The sequence below is a fragment of the Mastomys coucha genome, unplaced genomic scaffold, assembly GCF_008632895.1.
Source record: "Mastomys coucha isolate ucsf_1 unplaced genomic scaffold, UCSF_Mcou_1 pScaffold21, whole genome shotgun sequence".
Taxonomy (NCBI): domain Eukaryota; kingdom Metazoa; phylum Chordata; class Mammalia; order Rodentia; family Muridae; genus Mastomys; species Mastomys coucha.
In genome coordinates, this window is record NW_022196904.1 from 160,223,469 (window position 1) to 160,249,712 (window position 26,244).

The following is a 26,244-nucleotide window of genomic DNA, read 5'->3' on the forward strand; positions in this document are numbered from 1 at the left end:
TCGTCCCTCCCTCTCTCTCTCCCTCCCTCCTTCCCTCCCTCTCTCTCTTTCTCTCTCTCTCTCTTTCCATCCAGTATCACCTTTCTAGGTAGGAATTCAAGGAGACACAAGCATTCAGACTGCAGCAATCAAGGCAGAGGAGGATGCTGAAGTCACGATGGGATGGTAGGAAAGCAGCATGCCCACAGCCCCTCCCAGCTTCTTCCTTCCTCTTCTCCTCCCTCAGATTGTATAAGCATTTCATAAAGCCTCCTGCAGATGAACACAAAGCCTGCCTGGGCGGCACTCTCTGGGTGGAATCTATTTACTTAAAGCAGTTTTCTTAGGAAAAAAAAATGCTTACAGAAGATTCTGTTTCTGATCTATATTTATTAAGAATTTATCAAGGGGAGATAGGGAGAGGAAATGGTTTAAACTACAGAAATTAATCCCTCCTGCAAATTCATCTTAGAAAATTAAGTGTTAAAATGAGATCCAAACTCTTCAGATGCTAATACTCTTTCTGGGGGGGACTTTAATAAGGGACTTGATATCATTTGAGCTTAACATGAGAAAATGGAACACAGGCTGGTGAGATGACTCGGTGGGTAAGAACACTGACTACTCTTCCAAAGGTCCTGAGTTCAAATCCCAGCAACCACATGGTGGCCCACAACCATCCGTAATGAGATCTGATGCCCTCTTCTGGTGCTGTCTGAAGACAGCTATAGTGTACTCACATAAAATAAATAAATAAATAAATCTTTAAAAAAAAAAAAAGAAAGAAAGAAAATGAAGATTTATCAAAAAGAGAAAACCAAGTTGATGGTCTTTTCCCAGTTGTCTTATTAGATTATCTTCCCAAATAATCAACTCCCTATCTCATGTAAGACCTATTTGTTAAAATTTTTTTTTTAGTGTTTTAATGTGTTTGTTACAATTTAAAAAAATGATTTGCAAATAGAAAAGCCCCTCATATACTTCTAGTTATATTTTTCTATCTTTCATGCTCAAAATAAACACAACGGAAGACACAAATTCTCCAGGTGACAAGTGAAAGCCCCAGACAGAATTTAATCAACAATTCTTACCTTGGGCACAAAAGACCGAGTATAAAGTTTGAATTAACAAGGGCTAGGCACCAGTAAGTCAACCCAGACAACAGGGGATGCTGTTCGCATGCCAGTGTCTAGATGAGTGAACTCTTCATCCTTCATTCACGTTGTTCCCCTGTGAATTCAAAGAGCACATCTACATGTGACATCGAAAAAAAGGCAAGCAAGTAGTCCGCACAACCAGAGAGAGAAACAGAAACAAACTACCCTAAGCTTAGATGTGTACAGTTAATGAAGTCCTCTGTTCACAGCAAATACACCCAAACCTGTTGGATGCCATTAAGTGGGAATGTCGAACACACTCCAGTCCACTGTTCTGTGGATTCCCCATGATTCCTCACACAACTAATGTCTACTGTAGAGATGTCCGTCTTAAAAGTGCGCGTAATCTCCTGAAGAGCACTTTTCTGCGGCTGGCCACCACTAGGGTTAAACTGGGGCCGAACAGAGCCACAGACAGGTACTAGATCCTTCTCAGAGCCCCCCAGGTGATGCTAAGGCTCTTTGAGGCATGGAGCCTGGGAATTTGCTGCTGGGCACCTTGGGTGCATAGTCACTATCCAATATGGCCTATTGGATGCTGACATGGGCTTACAGGATGAAGGCAGACCATGTATCATTCCATCATCATCATCATCCCCATCCATACATCAGTCCCCCACAAACCATCAAATGACAGCTCCATCAGATGCCAGGGCCCAAATCTAGATGGAAAATGCCAACTGATGGAGCTTAGACTCTGTCAGGCACGGTTGCTTTCAGCTGTGGTGATGATAGGAATAACGGTTTCTCTAGGATAGGTGAGATTAAACCCCATGGCCACTCCTGCCTTAGTTAGGAGCTCGTGCTCTGGGCTATGCCAGAAACTAGCACTTCGCTCAACTTAAGCTTTCTATTTTCTTGCTGTCCCTTCTTTTTATCATGCTTTAGTTTTGCAAACATCAGGAGGCTACAATTTTCCCCTTCTGAGCAAATTCTGACTTGAGGTCCTTGACCAACATCTATTTAGAAGCCTGACAGGGAAGCTGGAGGCTGGATCTTGCTCCCTCCCACTGAGGGTCACCTCTAGATGAAATCTGGGAGCAGATGAAGAAACTGCAGGCATTCCATGGCCTGGAACTGATGTATGTGACATGTGGTCACCTGATACACAAACACCCATGTACTCGTACCCTCATGCACAGAGAATGAGGGCCTGGCTCTGCCTGTGGAATTGGGATCATCAGAGCCAGTCTTTGGAGCCCACTCCCATACATGACACTAGACATGGATTAGCTCACTAAGGGCCAAAGCACAGGAACCTGGGTTACCTGAAGGATTCAGGGAGGTTATGAGATTCTTCTCTTTGTTCGAGGGGCCATATTTATTTGGTAGAAATTTTTCTCATTTTAAAGTCTACCAGAGATAAGCCACCTATGCCCCAAACCCCATGTTCTGACATATCAGATAAAGAGACATCAGTGTCTTACACCTCCCTCTAACCGCCTCCTCTCCACTCCATCCATGCCTAGACAGTCAGCCGCAATCCCTGCTTTGGGTTCAAAAGTTCTTGGTATTTTTGTGACTAGGGATCTTTTTCCACTTTTTTTTTTTCTGGGAAACTGACCACAGGAAAACCTGAACAGGGTTAGCTGACCACAGTGAAGGAACCAATGTGGACCAGCAGAGGAGTGAGGGGGGCGGAGTCTGTCATAGGAAAGAATCCTCAGGAAAGTGGAGCAGGGCACGTAGAAGGAACTGAGGATGCTCTGCTGTGTACCAGTCCCGTCTGGATTCTCTCTTCCCAGGCCATGGAGGCAGCCCCAGCTCTCCCCTCACAGCTCCTTGACCTTGCCTGTTCGGGTTTTCCCCCAGGTTTCCTGGATCACTCATAATAAATGCCCAGTTTGCTTCCAAGTCTCCTAGTGCTTGGCCATGCTTGGTGTTCTTCCTTTCCATCTGGAGAGCCTTCCCTAGCTCTGTCCTTTGAGTTCCTTGCCTCATCAGGGATCCAGGATCCAAAAAACCAACAGTAATCAAAGGAAGAACAGGCACTCCTGGGAAAGGCCTAGGACCATCTTCCAAACCTTGTGTGGGGACTCCTGTTATGAAAGGAACCCATTTTCCAAAGCAGGCTTGGCAATGGGGTGGGGGTGGGGGTGAGGTAAGAGAGGTGGGAGTCTATTATACTTCCTCCCTAGCCACCTCATATCAGCATCCAGATATCAGCTTTATGTAACTTGATTTCACCCGCGTAGAAACTCGACGTAATTTGGCATTTGGTGATTATGTGTGCTATGTACCGTGTAACAACTTAATAAAAGCATAGGAGAGTCTTGCATGAAGAGATTAAGTGGCCTAGAATCCACCCTTTAATCTTCCAAGCAGAATGTTCTATAGTAAATCCTACAGGATGGGCAATTATCAAGATGTCCTCCTTCCTCTGTACTGAAAGCAGAGATCCTTGCCAGCCCCAGGGGCAAGGCTGTTTGTGTCCTGAAGCATAAAGGACCCTCAAGACAGACTTTCAGGAGCCTGACTTGGGGGAAAATCTAGCAGGTCAACTCATTCTCCTCCATTGTTTAAAAGGCCTACTCCTTTCCAATGGCCATAAGATACGACATGGTCACTGCTGAGGGAAACATTTAAAGGCAGGGGCCGCCAACTGCCTGGATGCCAAAGGGCTGTCATTTACACGAGCACCCACTCCTCTACATTCTTCTGTCATACTCCAGCCTTGGAAAGGCAAAAGAACATGGCGACTCAGAGCATGACCTCAGGTCTACTGTGCTTCAGGGAGTCCTATCCATGGTAGTCTTGGCCCTGCTGCTGGCTACAATGTTGACTAACCACCTGGCTTTGAGCAAAGTATCTGGTCTTGCTACCTTCAAAAGCAGAACTTAGTAAAAGCACCATCCTCAGAGGTGGTTGTCAGAATTAAACAGAGATTCATTTAATTGGGGATGCACTTGGCCAGCTCTTGACCCTATGTCAGAAGCGCAAAAGGAAGAGTTAGAGAGATGTCGACATAATAGCAGAAGCCAAGCTCCCTGGCCTCAGTCCCATCCACCAAAATCCAACTTGCAACCCACAGGCAAGCATGCCACGTTTGAAGAAAATGCGGTTATTATTTGGGGCATGGATTAAGAAGGGAAACTAAGAGAATAAGTAAGAAATGATGAGCACCATTCTCTGGCCACATACCATACCATACTTCACCATTCTAGACCTGCCTCAGTACCTCTTTCAACATTCACATACAAGTACACTTGGTAACGACTCCTCTCGAGGGCCAGCAGAAGTAAGGAGGGTGGCAGGGTTAGCATGGGAAGGCAGGGCCTTGCTCAGGACCGAAGTTCCCTGTGTGACTGGCTAAACACTGGGTTTCCTTCTCTGATTTTAAACAATAATACATTGTGTCTACTTCATAAAGAAACTTGCAGGGTGCTAAAGAGTGTTTGTTACAATAGCAGAGAGAGTCAGGACCTAAGGACAAATGGAAGGGACTCATCTGAGTCAGGAAGTGGCAGTCCAGGTGGCATGTGGAGGCCCAAGGCAAGACAGGGGCTGTGCTCAAGGACCCCAAGGGTCTCCTACATAAAGAGGGAGGGAGGTGTGAGCCAAGGAACATGAGAAATGGCAGGTCGCTGCTATCAGTGTTTTACTGAGCAGGGGTTGGGGGGGGCGCATTCTCAGAGTTCCTCCCCACCTCCTCCACACTTCCTAGTTACTTCAGTGACAGCAGGAGGCAGAAACTGCTTTTAGCAAAGCACAGTAACAAACAGTACTTAAGCTGCTTACTTACATGAGATGGGAGTTAAAAAATATCTCTGCTCATGCAGTAAGTGTTTCTTCAGAGGGTAGCTTGGTCTTTCGTGGATAGAACTTGTTTCAAAGGTAAAGTCTTCCTATGACAGAACATATCCAGCAATTGCATTACCCAAGACGTAATAAAGATCGGTAACCCAGGCCTATGGCCTTCAGTGTGCAGCCTCTATGTGCCCTACGAAAGGGGTCACAAGTGTGTGTGTGTGTGTGTGTGTGTGTGTATGTAACCTTCCCTCTTTCCATCTTAAGGAGATAAATTTTCTTAAGGTTGGGAAATATGATTAAGCCAGAGCTCTTCAGAGAGGAAGAACAGAAACTGACTACTCCCATGGGTAGTAGTTATGACCAACAACCACTACCGAGTGTCGCCCTGCCAGTTGGGTAGAGGCTAGACCATGTGGCCTGGTCAGCTCTACAACTGAGGGTCCTTTTGGTGCTTCAGTGGAATGCCTTTAAATTCCGCTCAAGATCACCAAACTGTGTGTCTGCAGGAAACTTCGAGTCCCAAGCACACCTACCATAGATCAGAAACGTTCCCTAAGATCACAGAAAACATCAATAGCCCCACACACCATATTCAACTCTAGAAGCCATCCATCTCTCCCAGATCGCGCCCTCCATAGCTCTCACACCAGCGCTTTCCTCTGTGTGTAGGGACAGAGGATGAGAGCATGCATGGTCTGTCGGACTGCTCCCAGGACCTCTGCCTAGTGAGTGCACTGCTCACCTTAATCTCCTCTGTCCCTTCCTCTGTCTGGGAGCCTACCCCAAGTCCCGACCACACAGATACGCACCTGGTCAGGCTCCTCGTGCTACTATGTTCTCTCCTGGGTGAATGTCAAAATCTCACATTATTTCTATGGTGATTTTACTAATATCTACTTCCCTCACCAGACTTCAAATTCCAGTTCCCACATTTATCAGCAAGGATCTAGTTTCTCCAGAACACCTAACCTTTAGGTGAACTCTGTGGGATGTCAGAAGTCTGGGCATACTCTCATGGATCTTCTGCCACGTGGATTGAGAACAAGGCTGGAACCTGCCCAACAGAGTAAATGGAGTGGAGCATTATACAGCAGTAAAAAAGGACGCTGACCTAAAGTACTTAAAAATATGGGTTGAAACTTAACCAGAAACTAAAAGAGCACACCTACCATTTTAATGCTGGCATCACACCTACATGTGAGGAATGAGAGTGCCAGCAACAGCACAGTAAAAACATGCTGTCCTTGGTACCTACCTATGACCAGCTCTTCTTTGGACTTCATTAGTTCTTAGGGAATTCACTCATGAGCAAACCCTGCTTCTTTACCCTCAAATTGTATTTTAAAGACTTACTCTCGATTGTCTTCTGCCACAAAGACTTTGTTCTACATCTCATCAGCATCAGGCCACTCAGCCAAACATAAGCAGGAACCTGATAAGGTCTCCGAGCTTTTTACACACCGCGCTTTCTCCCTTCCGCAGATCCCTAGATTCCTCTGTGCAGAATAATGCCACCTTCCCATCCAAGTCCCCACTCTTAACTCTCACCCACACCCCTTGAATGAACTCCATTGCTGATTTCTCCAGGAGTCCTTCTGGGGCTGAGCCCACACCTACAGAGGCCAGCTGACCTATGTGTTGTTCCTTTCACAACACTTCTGACAGTGGACACTGGCCCCTGCTGGTTAATGTGTCCCCTAGATGGAAACCCAGGCTGAGGCGCTGGTTTATATCTTATATCAACTTAAGTGTGTAATCCTAACTCTGAGGAGACTGAGCTGGACGAATCATGAGTTTGAGGCTAGCCTGGGCTATACAGCAGAAACTTATCTCAGAAAAAGACAAAAAGAATACTCATTTCAGCTCACAATAGGTATTGAATACCACAGTAGGGTTTAAAGAGTATTGTTTGAGAAGTTGGAGGAGTGACTCAGTAGTTAAGAGCATTTACTGCTCTTCCTGAGGACCTAGGTTCAGTTCCCAGCACCCACAGCTTCTACCTCACAGCCACCATTAATCCTGGTGCCAGGAGATCCACTTCTGCCCTCCACAGGAACATGCGCACACACAATGTGTGCACACACACACTCAGGCCCATAAAACAAATCTTTAAGAAATGATATTCTTGGAGTAGTGAATTCATTCATACTGGTTGGGTATCAAATCCTAAATTCTGAGGTCATGAAGCTAAAGGAGAGCACAGAAATTTGATGATGTAAAGTATAGACACAATTTCCTTAAAAGTGTTCAAAGAATTTTAGCAATTTGGGTAAAATCCTTCTCTCTCTGAATGTGTGAGAGGCACTAGAATGGCAGGAGGTTTTAGGATGTTCACAAGGACATTGAGAACAGACAGACAACTGTAGACTTCATCTACATCCAGTAGACTCTGGATGCCTGGAGTCAGTGATGGGACCACTCTGCCAATGACCCAGGCATCTCCGCCTGTGTGTAGTTCACTCCCATCATCATTCCCCCTTCCCACCCTGCTCTGGAGCAAGCACCACAGATCATATGATCCCTAAGATCATAAGGCTGAGTAAGACTGAGTCCACACATCTCCTACCGACCCAGGAAATCCACGGGCATCAAGGGCCTGCACCCTCAAGGCACTGCTGCATTTCAGAAAACATTATAGACGTAATTTCTGCTCTCCCTAAGAATCTTTTCTTTTTTTTTTCTTTTTTTCCTTTTTTTTCTTTTTTGGTTTTTCGAGACAGGGTTTCTCTGTGTAGCTCTGGCTGTTGTCCTGGAACTCACTCTGCAGACCAGGCTAGCCTCGAACTCAGAGATCCACCTGCCTCTGCCTCCCAAGTGCTGGGATTAAAGGCATGCGCCACCATTGCCCTGCTCTCCCTAAGAATCTTATGAGAAATGCAGCAAGTCTTTAAGAACAGCCACCAGCTGGACACATAGGTCTTGAAAGCACTATGGCTGCATACAAGGCATAGAGCCGTGCCACGTGCCGTCTCTGTGATTCTCCTCATCACAGACAAGAGTTGTGAAGGCAGGCGGCATGCTGCAGAGGGGGAGATGGGAAGCAGAGCTGTCCCTCTCTCCTTTGAGACTACATTCTTCACTCTGGTGTTCAAAAGGCTTTGTGCATCTCCCATTAAAATCTTGGGCTGAAAAACCTACAATTCGGTCTACCATATGACAGAGAAATACCACTTCTTGGCATAGGCTCACAGGGCTTGGCATCCTATGCCAGACACTTGCTCAGCAGTGTGTATTTCCACCCCATGCACAGTAGCGAGAGATGGAGGGATAAGGGAAATGTGGTACACAGACACCATGGAATGCTATTCAGCTGGAACGAAACAAATGAAATCATGCCATTTTCAGGTAAATGGATAGCACTTGCAAAAGATTATATTGAGAGAGGTAACCCAAGAAAGACAAACATTACACAGATGTTTTCTCTTATCAGAGGCTCTTAGCTCCCAGTCTCCAGATGTGAGTGTGCAGCATGAGTAACCACAGGAACCAGTAAGTTATAAGGCACTGTGGGAGATGTGGAACTGAGAGAGGAATAGCATACAGGTGATGTGAAGTGGGGAGAGGGAGAATGGAAAGGGGGCTCTAACTGGGAAAGCAGGGAGGTCAATACAAAAAGAGAAGGAAGGAGGAGGGATAAATAGCACCAAGGTTGTCGGATGAAGCCTGTACTGGCCAGTTTTGTGTGTCAACTTGACACAAGCTGGAGTTATCACAGAGAAAGGAGCCTCCTGTGAGGAAATGCCTCCATGAGATCCAGCTGAAAAGCGTTTTCTTAATTAGGGATCAAGGAGGGAGGGCTCACTGTGGGTGGTGCCATCCCTGAGCTGGTAGTCCTGAGTTCTATAAGAAAGCAAGCTGAGCAAGCCAGGGGAAGCAAGCCAGTAAGCAGCACTCCTCCATGGCCTCTGCATCAGCTCCTGCTTCCTGCCCTGTGTGAGTTCCAGTCCTGACTTCCTTTGGTGATGAACAGCAATGTGGAAGTAAGATGAGTAAATCCTTTCCTCCCCAACTTGCTTCTTGGTCGTGATATTTTGTGCAGGAATAGAAACTCTAAGATAAAGCCTCAAGGAATCATATTGTTTTATACTTACTTAAATAACTATACACAATATGTGTGTATGCATGTATGTATGAGAGAGGAAGAGAGAGACAGACAGAGATAGTGACAGACAGAGACAGAGAGGGATCTTAAATGAAGTTGTACCATTTGGGCTGACAATGTTCCTTACTAGAACAGTATTCTAAACAATTGTACCAGGCATGAGAAACCTCCTTTTGAGTGGTTGGTCAGTACAGACCAAATGACTCCCAAAACAGTATAGGCCATTAATGTTGTCCTAGGATGCCCCTCAGAGATTAATGGTAAGACCCTATTGCTGAAGACATTGAACACTTAGAATACAGGACTTGGTTTAATTGAACTGGTCTGAAAGCATCCTCCCTGCAATCTAGTTTACATAGTATCATATTCCCATGCAAGCTCCTAAGGGATGGAAGCAATTACTAGTCCTACCCAGCTATGACACCTATAAACCACAATGACCAGCATAGCAAGGTATCCACACGAGTGTATTAGTAGCACTCACATGTTGGCAATAACCAACAGCTGTCTAAGTGGACTTAAAATCTACTCAACAGAAGAGAAATCATGGCTAGTACTAGAAACCCAGCTTGGATAATGAGGTTATGAATATTAGAAGAGAATCTACTATTACCTCTTTGCTAGACCAGCATAATTCTTTAACTGCATTGCAAATCGTATCTTTATAAATACAGGTAAGCATGGCTATCATCCCTCATCAGAGAGGCTTCTCTCTACAGAAAATAGATACCATCACAGAAAACCACAACTGGACACAGTGAAAAGATCAGTGGGTGGTGGGGAGCTCAGCCCTAGTACATAGATCTCCTATATCTACAGATCAGAGAACATTTCAGAAGAAAGTGCACATGGCATGTGTAAGGAAAAAATAGAGGCATCAATCTGAGAGTAAGGAGAAGATGGGAGGGGTCATAGAGAAGAAATGGAAAGGAGAAAGTGAATTATACTCAGCTATTAAAAACAATGAATTTATGAAATTCTTGGGGAAATGGATGGACCTGGAGAACATCATCCTGAGCAGGGTAACCCAATCACAAAAGAACACACATGGTATGCATTCTCTAATAAGTGGATATTAGCCCAGAAGATCAGAATACACAAAGTACAAACCACAAACCATAAGAAACTCAAGAAGAAGGAAGACCAAAGTATGGATACATCATTCCTTCTTAAAAGGGGGAACAAAATACCCATGGAAGGAGTTGTACAGACTAACTATGGAGCAGAGACTGAAGGAAGGACAATTCAGAGACTGCTCTACCTCGGAATCCTTCCCATATTCCATCATCAAATCTAGACACTATTGTGGATGCCAGCAAGTATTGGATGACAGGAGCCTGATATTGCTGTCTCCTAAGAGGCTCTGACAGTACCCAACTAATACAGAAGTAGAGGCTCATAGCCATCCATTGGACTGAGTACAGGGTCCTCAATGAAGGAGCTAGAGAAAGGAGATGAAGGGTTTGCAGCCCCTTAGGACAAAAAACAATATGAATTAACTAACCCTCAGAGCTCCCACCAACCAAAGAGTACACATGGTGGGACTAATGGCTCCAGCAGCATATGTATAGCAGAGGATGGCCAAGTTGGTCATCAATGGGAGGAGAGGCCCTTGGCCCTGTGCAGGTTCTATGCCCCAGTGTAGGTGAATGCCAGGGCCAGTAAGCAGGAGGGGTGGGGTGGTAAGTGGGGGTGGGGGTGGAAGGTGGGGGGTGAGGGAACAGGGTTTTGTTTTAGTTTTTGTTATTTTATTTTATTTTTATTTTTTATTTTTGGAGGGGAACCTGGGAAAGGAGATATTGTAAATAAAGAAAACATCTAATAAAAAAAAGAACCAACTAGGTAAAACAAAACCTTCAAAAAAAATAAAAATATAAAAAGTTAACTTTTAAACCATTGGGCTGACTACGGGATGAGAGAGAATTTTTGCTACCAATACCTCAGACAAGAGATGAACATCTAGAATACATAAAGAACTTATAAAAAAATCAAAAAAAGCATCCAGTTAATAAATAGGTTGGTAAACTAAATACAGTCTTGAAGTCTTCTAAGTCAGCCTCCCATGGATATCTGCGCATCCATGTTTGTTGCTGTGGCATTTACAACAGCTAGGAAATGGAACCAGACTCTGTGCCCATCAACAGACAAATGGATGCATGTGTGGTATGTATGTGTACTGATACAAATGTGGAAAACATTCACAATGGGGCTTATTCTGCCATAAAGAAAATAAATCCTAATATGGTTGATGGTGTCATATGCCTTTAATCCTAGCACAAGAGAGGCAGAAACGCATGTATCTCTATAAGTTCAAGGCCAGCCTGGTCTACAGAGTGAGTTCCAGGACAGTCAAGGCTATACAGAGAAACCCTGTTTCCAAAACAAAACAAAACAAAACAAAAACAAAACAAAAAGAGAGAAAAAAGAAAAGAAAATCCAGACATCTGCAGAAAAATGGAATCAGAACTATGTCAATCAAAGTCAGATTCACAAAGACAAATACTATATTTTTTTTCTCATGTAGGTCATAAAACTAGAAAAGGAATTGTACTGCCTAGTTTTATGTGGACTAGACACAGGCTAAAGTCATCCGAGAGGAGATAACCTCAATTTTAAAAATGCCTTCATGCCAGGCAATGGTGGTGCATGCCTTTATTCCCAGCACTTGGGAGGCAGAGGCAGGTAGATTTCTGAGTTTGAGGCCAGCCTGGTCTACAAAGTGAGTTCCAGGACAGCCAGGGCTATGCAGAGAAACCCTGTCTCAAAAGAAAACAAACAAACAAACAAAAAACAAAAAAAATGCCTTCATAAGACTAGGCTGCAAGCAAGCCTGAAGGGTATTTTCTTAATTAGTGTCTTAATCAGGGTTTCTATTCCTGCACAAACAACATGACCAAGAAGCAAGTTGGGGAGGAAAGGGTTTATTGAGCTTACTTCCACATGGCTGTTCATTACCAAAGGAAGTCAGGACTGGAACTCAAGCAGGTCAGGAAGCAGGAGCTGATGCAGAGGCCATGGAGGGATGTCCCTTACTGGCTTGCCTCCTCAGGCTTGCTCAGCCTGCTCTCTTATAGAACCCAAGACTTCCACCCCAGGGATGGCACCACCCACAAGGGGCAATTGAGAAAATGCCCCACAGCTGGATCTCATGGAGGCACTTCCCCAACTGAAGCTCTCTTCTGTAATAACTCCAGCCTGTGTCAAGTTGACACACAAAACCAGCCAGTACAATTAGTAATCGATGGGGGGGGGGGGGCAGCCCATTGTTGGTAATGCCGTCCTTGATCTGGTGATCCTCAATTCTATTTAAGAAAGAAAGGAAGAAAGAAAGGAAGAAAGGAAGAAAGAAAGGAAGGAAGGAAGAGGGAGGGAGGGAGGGAAGGAAGGAAGGAAGGAAGGAAGGAAGGAAGGAAGGAAGGAAGGAAGGAAGGAAAGAAGGAAGGAAGGAAGGAGCCAAGCAGCCAAGCAGGCAGGCGGAGCAAGTCAAGGGGAGCAAGCCCATAAGCAGCATCCCTCCATGGCCTCTGCATCAGCTCCTGCCTCCAGGTTCCTGACTTGTTTGAGTTCCTGCCCTGACATCTTTCACTGATGAGAAGGGATGTGGAAGTATAAGCCAAATAAACCCTGCCCTCCCCAGGCTGCTTTCCTCATGGTGTTTCATCCCAGCAATGATAACACTAACCAGGATAGAAATCGTGTAGAAAGAGAGCTTGGAGCAGCTGCTGGGAAGAGGGTAGTGGGGGACATGTGACAAGAGAGCAGGGGTTGCAGGAAGGGGAATGGCAGGGATTTAGAGGGGGTGGGTGTGGGGGGAGTCTGGTATAAGAAAAATAAAATATATATGAAAATGTCATAATGAGATCCATTACTTTATCTTAAAAACCTTAAAATGCCCTTGGACTCCCCCCTCCCCATCCCTTCAAGCTGAGAGCTGACTGCCTCCAGTGTTAAGCTAACAGAGTGTCAAGAGACGCTTCTCATGCACCCCTGTGAGGGGCTGGTCCTGCTGGCTGCTGTGAAAGAGCAATCAGAAAGGAAAGGACAAGGGACTACAGCCACCAAGGTTCCAGACATCTGCCTCTGTGGTCAGCTAAACTTGTCAAGGGGCTAGTGGAAGCTCCCCCAAGTACATGAAAGGCACAGCCATCAGCGAATGCAGGGCTCCTCCCCACCCCATGTCCTTGCCAGTATATGTTGTTATAGGAAAACGGCTTCCTTTAAAGATAGCATTTAAGGCCACTCCTCTAGTGGAAAGGTGACCAACTAACTCGGCATACCCTAGAATCAGGGCTTTGCCACAATGCAAGACCCTGGGGACTAAAGCCAAGACAGCCATAAGCCAACTGGATGATGACCTTTCTGTGGTCACAATTCTTTGTCATTGTGGATAATGGCCTTACTTACACATGTATAGTCCAGTTAGGTCCAAAGTTACCTGTTTAGAATGACTGGGCACACTCAATTGCTGCCTCATCTGAGATGGCTGAATGCCCTCTCACCTTCCTATGTTCCTTGTCCTGCCTCCACTGACTGAACACTTTGGAACTCTCTTCTACCTTTTAGGTCTCTACTATACTTCCACAGTTATCCTCTGATCCTAGACACTGGGACAACAGTTCCCCACAAACTCAGCATATTGATGGAAGCTGACAAAACCCCCGTCTTCTTACCTCCCATCCCCCACCCTCCACTGACTCAACCATGAACCCCTGTTCAGGGCCCACATGAAGAAGCCATTCTCCTTTATATTCTCCAAAAGTTTCTGTAAATTTCTGCTTTGTCAAAATCACTGTGTGTGTGTGTGTGTGTGTGTGTGTGTGTGTGTGCGTGTGTGTACATGTGTGTGTCTGTGTGTGTACATGAGTATGCACATGTATTTCTATTCTGTGCTAAGTTGTCAGAAAATAGGAGAAATGTGTTAGGTGCTAAGTTAGTCTCCATTCCAGGTGTGGTAAACAGGTTATCAATCCTAACACTTTCTCACACACTCAATGTCCACTCTCAATTCATTCTGTTTGACTCAGTAAACACGAGGCAATTCTTAGACCAGCCAAAACTGAGGGTTAGCTGGCTGGTTACACGAAGAAGCTCATCAAAGGACAGCTGAATGGATACATAAATGCCGATGCCATCTGACATGTTCAGAGGCAGCAGGGTCCCTCTGCTCCCTATGGGAATCAACTTCCATCTGCTCTGCCCCGCCCCCTTGCATTTGGACTGTTGAGAGCATACCATGATTCAGGTCATGTTAAGCAGGCTGGGGTTAAGTCGACCTTCCTGTCTAGTTTGTGAGCCCCTAGATAGTAGCGATGTGTTGTGATCACTGCAAATAGCTGCCCAAGAAGTTCATATGTATTTTAGTGTCAGAAAAGCCTGTTGTACTAAATCTGGGAGTTAGAGGGTATATCTAAACAAAGCACACAGGCAGAGCCTTGGCTACCCTAGTTCCTGCAGCAGGGGAACATTGGCTGGAAGCAGATGGGCCTTTGATCATCAGAGTCGTCCTCAGGATGAAACAGATTTGAGGGCGGAATACTGCTGAGATCACATGTAACTGAAGAGACATGTCACTGAAGGCCACATCTTGGGGTCCCCACCAGTTTCCATGCTCTAGGTCTCTGGATGCTGAACAATGCCCCTCATTGTCACCCTTGGCAAAGCACAATCCAGAAGGGGAGGAGACTAGACCCTGGATAGGGATGACTGCGACTCTGACCATCGGAGCCTGGCAAACCTGGTGTTTTCAAATATGCTATACCACTTTCGCATACAGTGAATAATCAAAATTTGACCAGACCTTATTAGCCTATTAAAATGTTTGATCTAATTTCCTTAAATAGTTTAACATTTTAATATAGTTGCACTATCATTTCTGAAAAACAAAGCTTAAAAATTGATTGTTACTTTCTTATACTACCTTAAACTCAAGTATAATTCCTATTAAATTTCAAGGGCCATTCGGGGACTGTTTGATGTGGGTCTGTCTGTGTGCAGCAGTTCTGTTTCTGGGGAAGGGAGTGTCTAATGAGCATCACTAACAATGCAGAGAAGAGCTGACCTGCATATGTTCCTTTCAAAGCAGCTGTCTAATTTTTTTTTTCAGCGTCCCTTCTATGAAGTGAAGGTAAGTGACCCCTCTGCTGGTCTGCCTGAGTGGCAGTCTACCCAAAACATAGGTCTTTGGCTAATCCTGGCAGAGTCAAGCAAGTGTGTGCATGTGCATACATGCGTGTGTGTGTGTGTGTGTGTGTGTGTGTGTGTGTGTGTGTGTGTGTGTGTATGTGTGTGTGCAGCAAAGGAAGGAAGATGTTGGGTGTCCTCCTCTATCACGCTCTGCCTTATTCCCTTTGAGACAGGTTCTCTCACTGATCTGAAATTCATCTTCATTTATTTGTTTGCTTGTTTGTTTGTTTCTTTCTTTAGTGGGCTAGTCTCTGTCTTCAACCCAACCCACCTCCACCAGTGGGGCCACATCTGACATTCTTCTATGAGTGCTAGGGTTCTAAACTCAGGACCTCAAACTTGTGCAGCAGGTGTATGTACACTTTTATCCACTGGGCCATCTCTCTAGCCTGTTTTTCTTTTCTTTTCTTTCTGTTGTTGTCATTGTTGTTGCTGTTGTTGTTTGCAATGCCAGTTCAGTTTGACTTTTCTTTCTGACAGCACCGAAGACTGAACCTAGGGTCTCCTGCATGCTAGACAAATACTCTATCACTGAGCTATACGCTGAACAAACACCAGGCATCCTCAAACACTTTTTCCCAAGGAAAGAGAAGAGGCTAATGGTATGTTTTGTGCAGATTTGGAAAGGGATGGTCACATGAACTAACTGAATATTCCAGCAAAACCAACTGAGAGAGTATTCAGGTTTTCTTCCCGACAGAGCCCGAGATTCTTCAGGCAAGGGAATAGGTACTGGCTGCTCACCCTTCTTGGAGAAGAGGCTGACCCAGAGGGCTGGGAGGGTTGGAGAGTTGGGAGGCGGCAACTGAAGTTTCTGTGTGGAAATCGCCATCTTCTTTGTGACTGAGCGAGAGCTTTCTGTACTCACATGGATCTAAAGGTGGCGGTGGCTGACTCTTTAAGACAATGCGCTCATCTGGCTCTTTGACAACCTGAGTGACAATATGCGTTATTCTTCACTTGTAGTTTGGGTTTCGATTTGCCTAATAGTAGCTAGGGACAGGCTAGGACAAGAAAGAAACTGAGGTAAGATAACACTATGTGGCCAGAGACCTCCTGTAAATAAAAGGGGGCCGTGGTCCAGAAGGGTCAGGAGTCCAGGCCAGGGGTACACAGCCAAAGGGCTCTGCATGTTAACGGGGAAAAAACTGAACTTGCACTTGGAACTTTGATTTCTGAGGACAAGATCTGAGTGTTAAAGAATGTGTGCCTGTGCTGAACATATGCAGTACAGCATATATTTCATTTCTTCCACATACATCTCCTTCAGTGTGTACCACACAAGCTTTCAGCTTAGCAAACGGATTAAGCTTGAGGCCACACTTACCACCTCATTGTATAGAGGTATCTGGTTGGAGAAAAGCAACATGAGTCACTGATGATAAAGAAAGAATCACCCTATAAAAACCCTTCCTTGGTAATGGATCACACGAACGGAAGGAGGGGAGCAAGCCAGTGAGCCCCACAATGGAGCAGACAGTGGAGCCTAAGTACCAGTCTATATAAACCCTACATCAGCTATGCTGCCATAGCATGAGCACTATAGCTAGGGACATATCCTCCCCACTAATAGCATGGCACCTGACACAGATGCTGGGAATAAACCATCTACCAATGCGGCTGATAAACGTACCTTTATGTTCGCCTCGAGGCTGTCAAGAGAAGATGCTAGAAGAAAGAGAAATAGGGTGAGGAGCTCATTATTACCAGTTAGCCAGACACACTCATCCCATAGCAGAAACAAGAGTTTAGACCATAAATGGACAGCCAAAGAACTAAAGTGCTCCCTTGTCAGTTCCAAGATGCAAGAGTCTGCCCTGCCATGCTATAGACCTTTTTCTGTCCTCCTTCGGCCCAGAGTCTAGTTGTATTTTTAGTGACAGTACGGCTGGGAAGGGGCTGGGGGACAAACAGGATGTGGATCAGAAGTTCAGGAGGCTCACACAGCCTTAAAGGACGAAAACACATTTTCCCAGATGCGCAGGGCTTTGAAGAAGGCAATATGGGTCTAATATACGGGTCCTGTGCTCTGCCTCATGAGTCCTGGTTGGATTCTGCCTCTTGAGGAGACCTGTCCAAGGTAAACGTGAATACAAAGTCGAGCCAATGGATGCGTACAAAAGCACAATGCACCTAAGCTGACAAATCACTGTCACGACCCTAAATGTCTGTGAGAGATAAGCAGACCTCACACTAGTGAGTGGCGAGGGTGATTAGAAAGTAAAGTAATAGCCTAACATGGATGAGACCCTAGCTCCAAAACAAAGCCAAATATTGCAGTACTAAAGATTTTACTATTCTAAAACTAATAAACACACACGGAGAAAAACGAAAAGCGAGTGGATTCCCCATCCCACCCCCACCCTCACCCCCCCCACCAGGTTTAATAACATTCTTTGAACTCCTGATTCACCTTGCAGCAGCAGTTGTAATATGAAAGAAATAAGAAGAGACTTTTAAATCCTGACATGTTCTTGTCTGAGAACAGGCATCTCTACGTAAGGACATGGTCCTGGAACCTCCCCCTCCTGGCCCCACCCTGTCACACACACACATACACACACACACACACACACACACACTCACACACTCACACACACACACACACACACACACACACACACACACACACACTAAGCTGGGCATGGAATCTACAACGTTCCTTAAAGCTATAGGTACAAAACTATCCTGGGGCATAGGAACCCCTTGGGCACTCCCCTACACAGTGAGCTTAGAACTGCATCAACATCTGGTCAGCTTTTGACCCCTTGTTTTTCAAAGGGCAATCCATAACACAACAGCATGAGGACCACCCAGAAGCTTGTGAGAAAAGGACTCAGGCCCCATACCAGCATGGAATCAAGAGCTGCAGTTTGGAGGCATGGCTTTCTTCTCCCACAGGCCTGGAGGTGGCCCAAACACAGGGCTAGCTTGACAAGCCACAGGGTTTCCAGGATCCGGTGTCAGAGATCTGAACGTATCCAGGTTGTAGCTCGGCTAACAGCTTGATGTGTGACTTGCACTGACACTGTAACCTCTGCAAACCTCCCCTTTTGCCAGGCAAAGACCAGGACAAGCATGGTGAATGGGCGCCATTAGATGCAAGCCAGCATCAAGCTCGACCCTCTCTTCTAGGAAAGGACATTTGCTGCTGCCTGCATTCAGTGTGACAGGAAGGATGGCACCGCTTTTGCAGGCTACACCAGTGACCTTCAATGGCAGGGCTTAAATTAACTATCAGATGTGACGAAGCACTTTCCCCTCTCAGCCCCACACTCTGTCTATGCTCAGCTGTGATCAGTCACTCTGTTCTCAGAACACTCGCCTGACTTAGCATAAAACCCTCTATAGTCCCTTAAAGACCCAAACCATTAAGCCTAACACAGGGAGCTCCAGTGTGAGACTATGGCAAGTCAGTTCTACCAAGAGGTAACAGAGGGGACCATCACCAGCCCTGTCTAGATTTAGGACTCTGGGCAAGCTGCTATGACCTTCACTAGGGACAGACTCTCACATTCCAATCACTGTTCATCAATGTGTAGTCCAGAAACCTCAATGGGGGACAGGGATCCCTTCAGGGCCTTTTACAAAACCTCCCAACTAAAGCTTGCATTCATAATTACACTAAGATGATTTATTCTCCCATAGTCTAACAAAAGCCACCACAACACATCATAACATAACTAGTCTAATGGCTAGTAACTTCTCTGCTGGTGTACTACATTTCACAGTTACTCAATTTTGAACATGCTAAACGTGGATAGCCATCGTCCATATCAACCAATGTTCTTTAATTTACAAATGCATATGATCCTGAAATCCACAGCACTGAAGACAGCTAGCTGCCTTAGCCTAACTGCTTCAGAGAGCCCCTGACTAACATAGAATCTGGTCAGCAAGTGTCATGAGTCTCTTGTTCCTTCCCCTCAGGAAACAAACAAACAAACAAACAAACAAAAAACCCCAGCAAAACAAACAACGTATTCACTAACTGTCAGGGCTGCCTGTGTAGAGTTTATAGGAGGACAAGCTGCTGCCCGCTTTGCCAGCCTAGCCAGGGGCTGTAGCCACTCGGGGTTAGTCACACCCTCTAGGTAGGTCCTATTCAAGTATCTGGGACAACTTGAAAACAAACTGCTTCTTAGTTATTTTGCCCCAGGGGAACGCCACAGCTAGAGAGACCTTCAGAATCAAGCTCACAGCTTCCGGTGTGACCCGGTGTGACCGGTGTGACCCGTAGTTCCCCAGAGTGAAAGAGGCTTAGTGGAATGCAGCAGTGCTCATATGGGAATGTCAGTAACAGGGACCGCAAGTACCTCTTTTCTTCGAAAGATCTAAGCTTGGTAACTTAGGTTTTCTTCTGGACTTCTGTGAATGGTGCTCCAAATTATTTTCACCAAAGGGGTTTCCACTGTCCACCTGAAAGTGAAGCGAGTTTCTTCACCTACAGTCTCTTGGACCACCTTCTTATTACCCATGATGCCTTTCCACCACAGCCAAAGAGAATCTTGGAAAATAATCTAATTCACAAGTCTCCAAGTATGTTACGTTTACTCCACAGAAGAAACTGTCCACCATTTCCACCGAGGTTAGATATGAGGGTGTGTTAACAGTAAGCAAAGAGAACTGAAGATAGACACAAGACACATTCTCATAACTGGTAATGATGAAGAGGCAGAGAGCCCAAGGCTTCTGCCTCCTGTGTGTTGTGACTGTGGGTGTGTGCCGCCAGGCCAGCCTGGAATCCTTTGAACTGGACAGAATATTCGAGAAATCAAGAGCTTGGCCAGATTCCCTTCCAGTCTGCTGTCTAGATTCTTTTAAAACACAATAGCACTTGCCTGGTGGTGATGGCACACACCTTTAATCCCAGCACTTGGGAGGCAGAGGCAGGTGGATTTCTGAGTTCGAGGCCAGCTTGGTCTATAGAGTGAGTTCCAGGACAGCCAGGGCTACACAGAGAAACCCTGTCTCAAGAAACCAAAAACAAAACAAAAACAAAACAAAACAACAAAACAAAACACAATAGCGCTAACGCACTACTTAAAGTGACAGACCACATTTTCCTAAAATAAAATTGGTAAACACAGTCTGCGAAAGCAGATTAACAAAGTACTTAAAAAGGAGATTCTTCTGCAGCATAAAGCTAGACTTTGACATTTTTGTTTATTTTACCAGTGAGGCAGCAGGCTACAATGCTAATTTTTATTGGATATCAAGAAACAGGCTGAAGTCTTCTAATTTAAAAGTTTTAAAGGTGTATGAGTGTTTTGTTTGCATGTACGTCCATGTACCACATGTGTGTTGGTGCCCAAAGACGCCAGAAGAGGATATCGGATGCCCTGGAACTGGAGTTCTAACATGTGCTGCTCTGTGGGGGCTGGGAATTGAATCTGGTTCCTTAGGACGAACAGTCAATGCACTTCATTGATGAGCCACCTCTTCAGACACAAGCTCTCTAAGTTTTAATGTCTCACATATGATCAGGATATCTAGGTAATCAAGTATATAAAATGACCTGTAAGCAAGTTAAGCATATAATAATAAAAAAACTATAATAAATTGTTAAATAATGAAAATGTCAAGTTTTCACTCCCTAAGAAATCTAGCCAATTTTTTAAAGATTAATTAATCCACAGTATCAGGGAGTGTATTTTATAACCATTTACATGGAATAGAATGAGCTACTTTGTCAAAAAAAAAAAAAAAAAAAGGTGCAAGCTAGCAGTACTTGTATGGTTGCTACATTTTGCTAGGCATCTTTACCAAGACCACCATACGGCAACCAGCCACGAAAAGTTCTTATTTGTAGGTTAGCCAGTCCATCTTTTCTAGCCAGAAAGCTCAATCTACCTACAAGCAATCTACATTCAAGCATCTTATCAGCACCTTGGCTGAGACTAACCCTAGCTCACAGCCTCTCTCAGACGCACAGTCATCCTTCCTAGTGATTTTAAGTCCAGACATTAATTTAGCATTTCATCAATCGCTAAGACTCTGAAGACAGTCACTAACTGGAATTTGGAGTGAAGATCACAAAGAATAACAAAAAAGATATTAACTTGAATGTATCTATATAACAGTATAATTACAGCTTTGTGGAAAACATAAAGGCTATGTATATGAAAACTGAAGAAAATGAATCAAGTTAATGGATTTGAATTCTCTCTCTTCAGTTCCTACTGCCCACTTGTTTGCACGGCTCACCAATTCTTTCTCCCACTCTTGTGCACATCCTCATGCAGGAAGTTACTCTGAAAAAAAAAAATGTCTTTAAGCTCACATGTCTAACCACAAATGGAGGTTTCACTTCTCCCAGGAACTTGAAGCTTTTTCCGTGGGTCCGCTGAGTTGGTCGATGGAGATGGAGGCGTTGAGGGGAGGACGCCTGGGACTGTGTGCCTTTGGGGCCTTGCTCAGCATTTTTCTCCTTTGGCTTCTTTTTCCTGTTATTTGCCTGGACTCTCTGTTCATGTGATTTCGAGAAAGACCTTTGCAGTTTACAACTTTCTTCCTGAGAGCAGAAAACAAACAAACAAAGATTTGTTGTTCTGCTTCACTTTGTTTTCCATTGCTGGGAATCAAGCCTGAGGTCTTGGAAGGCGCTCTACCTGTGAGCTATACCTCCAGCCAAAAATAGTCTTTTGATTGAAAAAAATAAGAAGATAATTCAGTCAAAACTAAGGGGGGCTGGTGAGATGGCTCAGCAATTAGAGCACTGACTGCTCTTCCTTCCGGAGGTCCCGAGTTCAGTTCCCAGCAACCACATGGTGGCTCGCAACCATCTGTAATGGGATCTGATGCCCTTTTCCGGTGTGTCTGAAGACAGCTACAATATAGTCATATAAATAAAATAAATAAATCTATTAGACACTGCCTCAAATTTATAAAACGAACCTTTAAAGAAGGGTATTTCTCTATTAATCTACCATTTAACATAACATAATTAGTATGGATAACTGTCTAAAGTCACATTTTAAATAATAACAGGGAGGTTTATTTGTATTAGGGGAAAATTTGAAAACAGCGGATACATAACAACATCCTCCAAGCACAGGCAGATTATAGACCGGGAGAAGCTCGGGAGACATAAGCATATTCACATGGATCCATTCATTTCACTTAAAAGGAATCAAGCACTGCTGTGTATACAGCAATGAAAGCCTTTCTAATAGCTGTTTAGAGCCAGGGTCTCACCATGTAGCCCAGATTTGCCCTTCAACCTATAAGCAAGTTTCTACCTCAGCTTCCCAAGTACTGGGATCATAAGTATGTGTCACCCCAACCGGCTTTAAATGGTTTTAAAAATTAAAGCTAGCTGTTGTGGTGAGTCAACAAACATCTTCATTGAAATTCCACCTTAACTCGGAACAAGCACTCTGTTGGGCTCCTTTTTATTCTCCCAGCCATTCTGTTTGGTGTGTCTGTGATGTCAGGGTGGGGGTGGGGGGTGGCTAGTGGTCTCATATTCTGGTTTCAACACTGTCACTTAACCATCAGCCTCCGCTTGAACCTCACCATTCTGAATACACAGCAAGCATACTCTAACGTGAATGGCCTAAGCAAATGCTCTGAACACAGAAAACAAACTGAGCACAAACTGCCCAGGTTACTGTATGTTCAGTATCATTTAAACTTAGCAAGCTAACTTCAGATTAACAGTCTTTAAATTGGGGTGGAGGTACAGGGGTGCGGGGGTGGGGGTGGGGCAGAGGAGGGGCTCTGTCATTTCTTATCATAGTCTTCTTGATTATACTTACACAATAAAATCTGTTTTTAGATGGGAACACACATTCTCGGATGGCTGTTCTTGTAGAAAACTCTAGTTTGGGAGCAATGCCCTAAAAATAAGGCAGCATAAAGAGAAGCAAATAAAATTACTGGAAACAATTCACTTGCCCATCTCATCTCCACTAGAAAGCTGCCAAGAACCCAAGAGTCCTGTAGTCAGCATACTCGGAATACATTTTTTAAAACAGAAAATAAAACGAGCCAAACCAGCGGTTCTTAACCTGTGGGCTAAGGGGTCGCATATCAGATATTTACATAGCGATTCATAATAGTAGCAAAATTGCTGTTGCGAAAGAGTAATGAAATAATCTTATGGTTGGGGGTCACCATGACATGAGGAACTACATTTTAATGGGTCACAGCATTAGGAAGGTTGGGAACCACTGGGCTAAACACCTATGTAATATATACGCTATACTAAGCTGAGGTGTAATTCAAGGAAGCAAACTCCTAACTTGGAATACACGCATACTCCTAACCCAACCCTGTGAAGTAGGTCCTAATCCAATTTTCACTTGGACAAGAGTGATCCCGGACACAGGCTGGCAGTAGAGGAGCTGGTCATTGGAGGCAGTGTCTATGCTAATAGCTACTCTACACTGGGTAGCAGTGTCTATGCTATTAGCTACTCTATCTAAAACATGGGAACACGAAAATGAAATTAGTAAGAAGAGGGACTTTTTTTTTTTCAGAGTAACTTCCTGCATGAGGATGTGCACAAGAGTGGGAGAAAGAATTGGTGAGCCGTGCAAACAAGTGGGCAGTAGGAACTGAAGAGAGAGAATTCAAATGCCCTCTCTGCTTGCCTTGGCAAACTTATATAAAGCATTTATATTCATCAGCCCTATCTTAGCTACTAGATGTCTATTTTGGTGTGGTGCTTTATCGTCTCAATGACTGATGAGATTTAAAATGAGATAAAGCAGCAATGTATAGAAATACAGAGAGGGGGAAGCTGGGTGGAGGTGGTGCACACCTTTAATCCCAGCACTTGGGTATTGGAAGAGGAACTTTCTAGGACCTCGTGTGACAACTGGAGTGATACAGATCCGTCTGATAATAAAACTCTCAGCTCTTAGATCAATAGTAGAAATCAGTATAGTTTGGTGTAACGAGCTAGGCATCTGACCATGGACGACAATAGAACCAAGTAAACTAAGCAAAAAAAGCTGCCTGCCCAAGGCCAACCCTGTCAGGAATGAAATGTTCACTCTCCAAGAACTTTTCTTCGTATAGAAGCCCCTGTGGGAGGGTCACTCACTGGAAACCAAATAGCTGTCTTCATGAGCACCTCCCTCTGCATGCCAGGGTGTGAGGATGCCAGCTTGGGCTCAGGGAATAGGAAATCTCGGGTGTTTTTTTCATAGTAGGCCAACTCTTCCCATGCTAGAATGAAAGAATAAAGGGTATAAGTAAATGTCTTCTATACCCTCAAGTTTAAGAAAACAGATACTCAGATGGCATGCTAGCTAGCTTATATCCACTTGATACAATCTATAGTCACCTCAGAGGAGGGACCCTCCATTGAGAAAATGCCTCCTTGAAATCATGCTATGATAGACTGTTCCCTCAAACTATGAGCCCAAACAAACCCTTCCTTCCCTAGGCTGCTTTTGTCAGGATATTTTATCAAAGAAATAAAGAAAAGAAAACTAAGACAGAATATTGGTACCAGGAGTGGGATGGTTGCTACCACAAACTTGATTATGTGGCTCTTGGGTTTTTAAAACTAGTTTGCAGGATAAATGTAGAAGAGTTTGGAAATTTGGACTAGAAACTCTTTGATACTATAAGCATAGCCTAAAGGACCATTCTAGTGAAAGCTCTGAAGCCAAAAAAAAAATGCTAAAAGAAAGGCAAACAGTGGAGGTACAACCCGTGAAGTTCCAGACAGCAACAAGGCCTTTATCAGGAACTGGAAGATGGCCATTCATATGATAATTTGGTCTAGTTTCATTCTGCACTTACCCTGAGAACATAAGTGAATTTTAATTTAAAGGTACCAGACTAATTAATTTTGTGGATGAGATATCAAGACAGGAGAAGATTCAGGTGGTTGGCAATAAAGCCCTGAAGGGATGATTGTCACTGAGGAGAAACCTTCCTCACCGTATTGGGACAACAGGAAGAGTGCCCTAAGCTCAGAACTCTACTCCTTGGAAGATTGGTCTTATGAAGGCTCAAATGTAACCGAAGGAAGAAAGCCTAAAGTGAAAAAGGTCCCCTTCTCCTTGAAGGCCCCTGCCTAGGGAACTGCTTCCCAGGTCATGACTACATTGACACAGCTATAGTCCAAGGGAGCCATGCTTCACCTTAAGCTGGCAGTGGTACTTGGAAATGTCATCCACATGCTACTGGTTCTTGAGTCATGAAAAAATGCAAGATTGAAGGTGTCATGAAATTCTGCTCCATGCTTTTGGAGAACAGCTGAAACCAGTAAAGGTGTGGCCTGGTCAGAGTCCCTTGCAAGGCAGCCATAAGAGGCCACTGTGTCAAGCCTTGAAGGTGATGCTGTAAAATGTAAAGACTAGGGTCTAATGCAAATCCCAAGATGCTGGAGAGGCCATGACTGTAAGGCATCTACCAAACCAAGGGTTGTTGTGGGCATGGAGTAGAATCAAATAAACAGAAAAAGTGCATGTAATACAGGCTGCCTATCTGGAGGGATGGGGGTATCTAAGGCCCGTGGATCACAGTCAACTTCATCATGAGCCCTGATGCTGGACGTGGAGCTACAGAGCTTGATGTTTTCCATGCTGGTTGGTCTCTCTTTGATTATTCCCTCCCATACTCTGATTCCCACTTTCAGAATGGGAATGATAATTTGGGGCCATGCTATGTTACAACTACACAGCAAGCACACATCCATAGCACATATTCACATGGATACACACACATACATAAATAAAAATGATAAATTTTTAAAAGTGATATGTTTGGAGGGCTGGAGAGGTGGCTCGGTAGTTAAGAATGCTGGTTACTCTTCTCTTCTAGAGGTCCTGAGTTCAATCCCCAGCAACCACATGGTTGCTCTCAACTATCTATAATGAGGTCTGATGCCCTCTTCTGTTGTACAGGCATACCTGCAGATAAAGTACTCATAATCATATAACATACAGACAAATAAACCTTTTTTTAAAAAGAGTGTTTGGATATCAAGTTGACTAGAGTGGAGTTGTGGAGACTGGCATCTGGGCATGCCAGAGAGGTGACTATCTTGTTTAGGTTAACTGAGTAGTAAAGTTTTACAGACTGCAGTTGGCACCACTCCCTGGGCTAGGA

General features: G+C 44.6%; 1 protein-coding gene and 1 long non-coding RNA gene across 4 annotated transcripts in view; both read right to left on the reverse strand.

Moving 5' to 3' along the window:
* LOC116101506 overlaps positions 1-166 on the reverse strand; it is a 668-nt gene extending 502 nt beyond the window's left edge. Inside the window, exon 1 of the long non-coding RNA XR_004122858.1 lies at positions 81-166. This is a non-coding gene — a long non-coding RNA (uncharacterized LOC116101506). The remainder of the gene's footprint in view (positions 1-80) is intronic.
* An 854-nt stretch (positions 167-1,020) lies between these two features.
* The window catches only part of Spata6l (spermatogenesis associated 6 like), a 41,057-nt gene continuing 15,833 nt past the window's right edge, over positions 1,021-26,244 (reverse strand). For 2 of the 3 annotated variants that reach the window (XM_031390039.1, XM_031390040.1), the window contains exons 6-14: positions 24,224-24,348; positions 22,932-23,012; positions 21,455-21,685; positions 19,488-19,590; positions 16,805-16,839; positions 15,916-16,103; positions 5,856-5,940; positions 4,879-4,981; positions 1,021-1,209 (exon numbers count right to left, since the gene is read on the reverse strand). In XM_031390039.1, coding sequence (XP_031245899.1) covers positions 1,193-1,209; positions 4,879-4,981; positions 5,856-5,940; positions 15,916-16,103; positions 16,805-16,839; positions 19,488-19,590; positions 21,455-21,685; positions 22,932-23,012; positions 24,224-24,348 — 968 coding nt within the window. In that variant the 3' untranslated portion in view covers positions 1,021-1,192. The remainder of the gene's footprint in view (positions 1,210-4,878; positions 4,982-5,855; positions 5,941-15,915; positions 16,104-16,804; positions 16,840-19,487; positions 19,591-21,454; positions 21,686-22,931; positions 23,013-24,223; positions 24,349-26,244) is intronic. The other variant, XM_031390041.1, reaches the window with a different exon arrangement.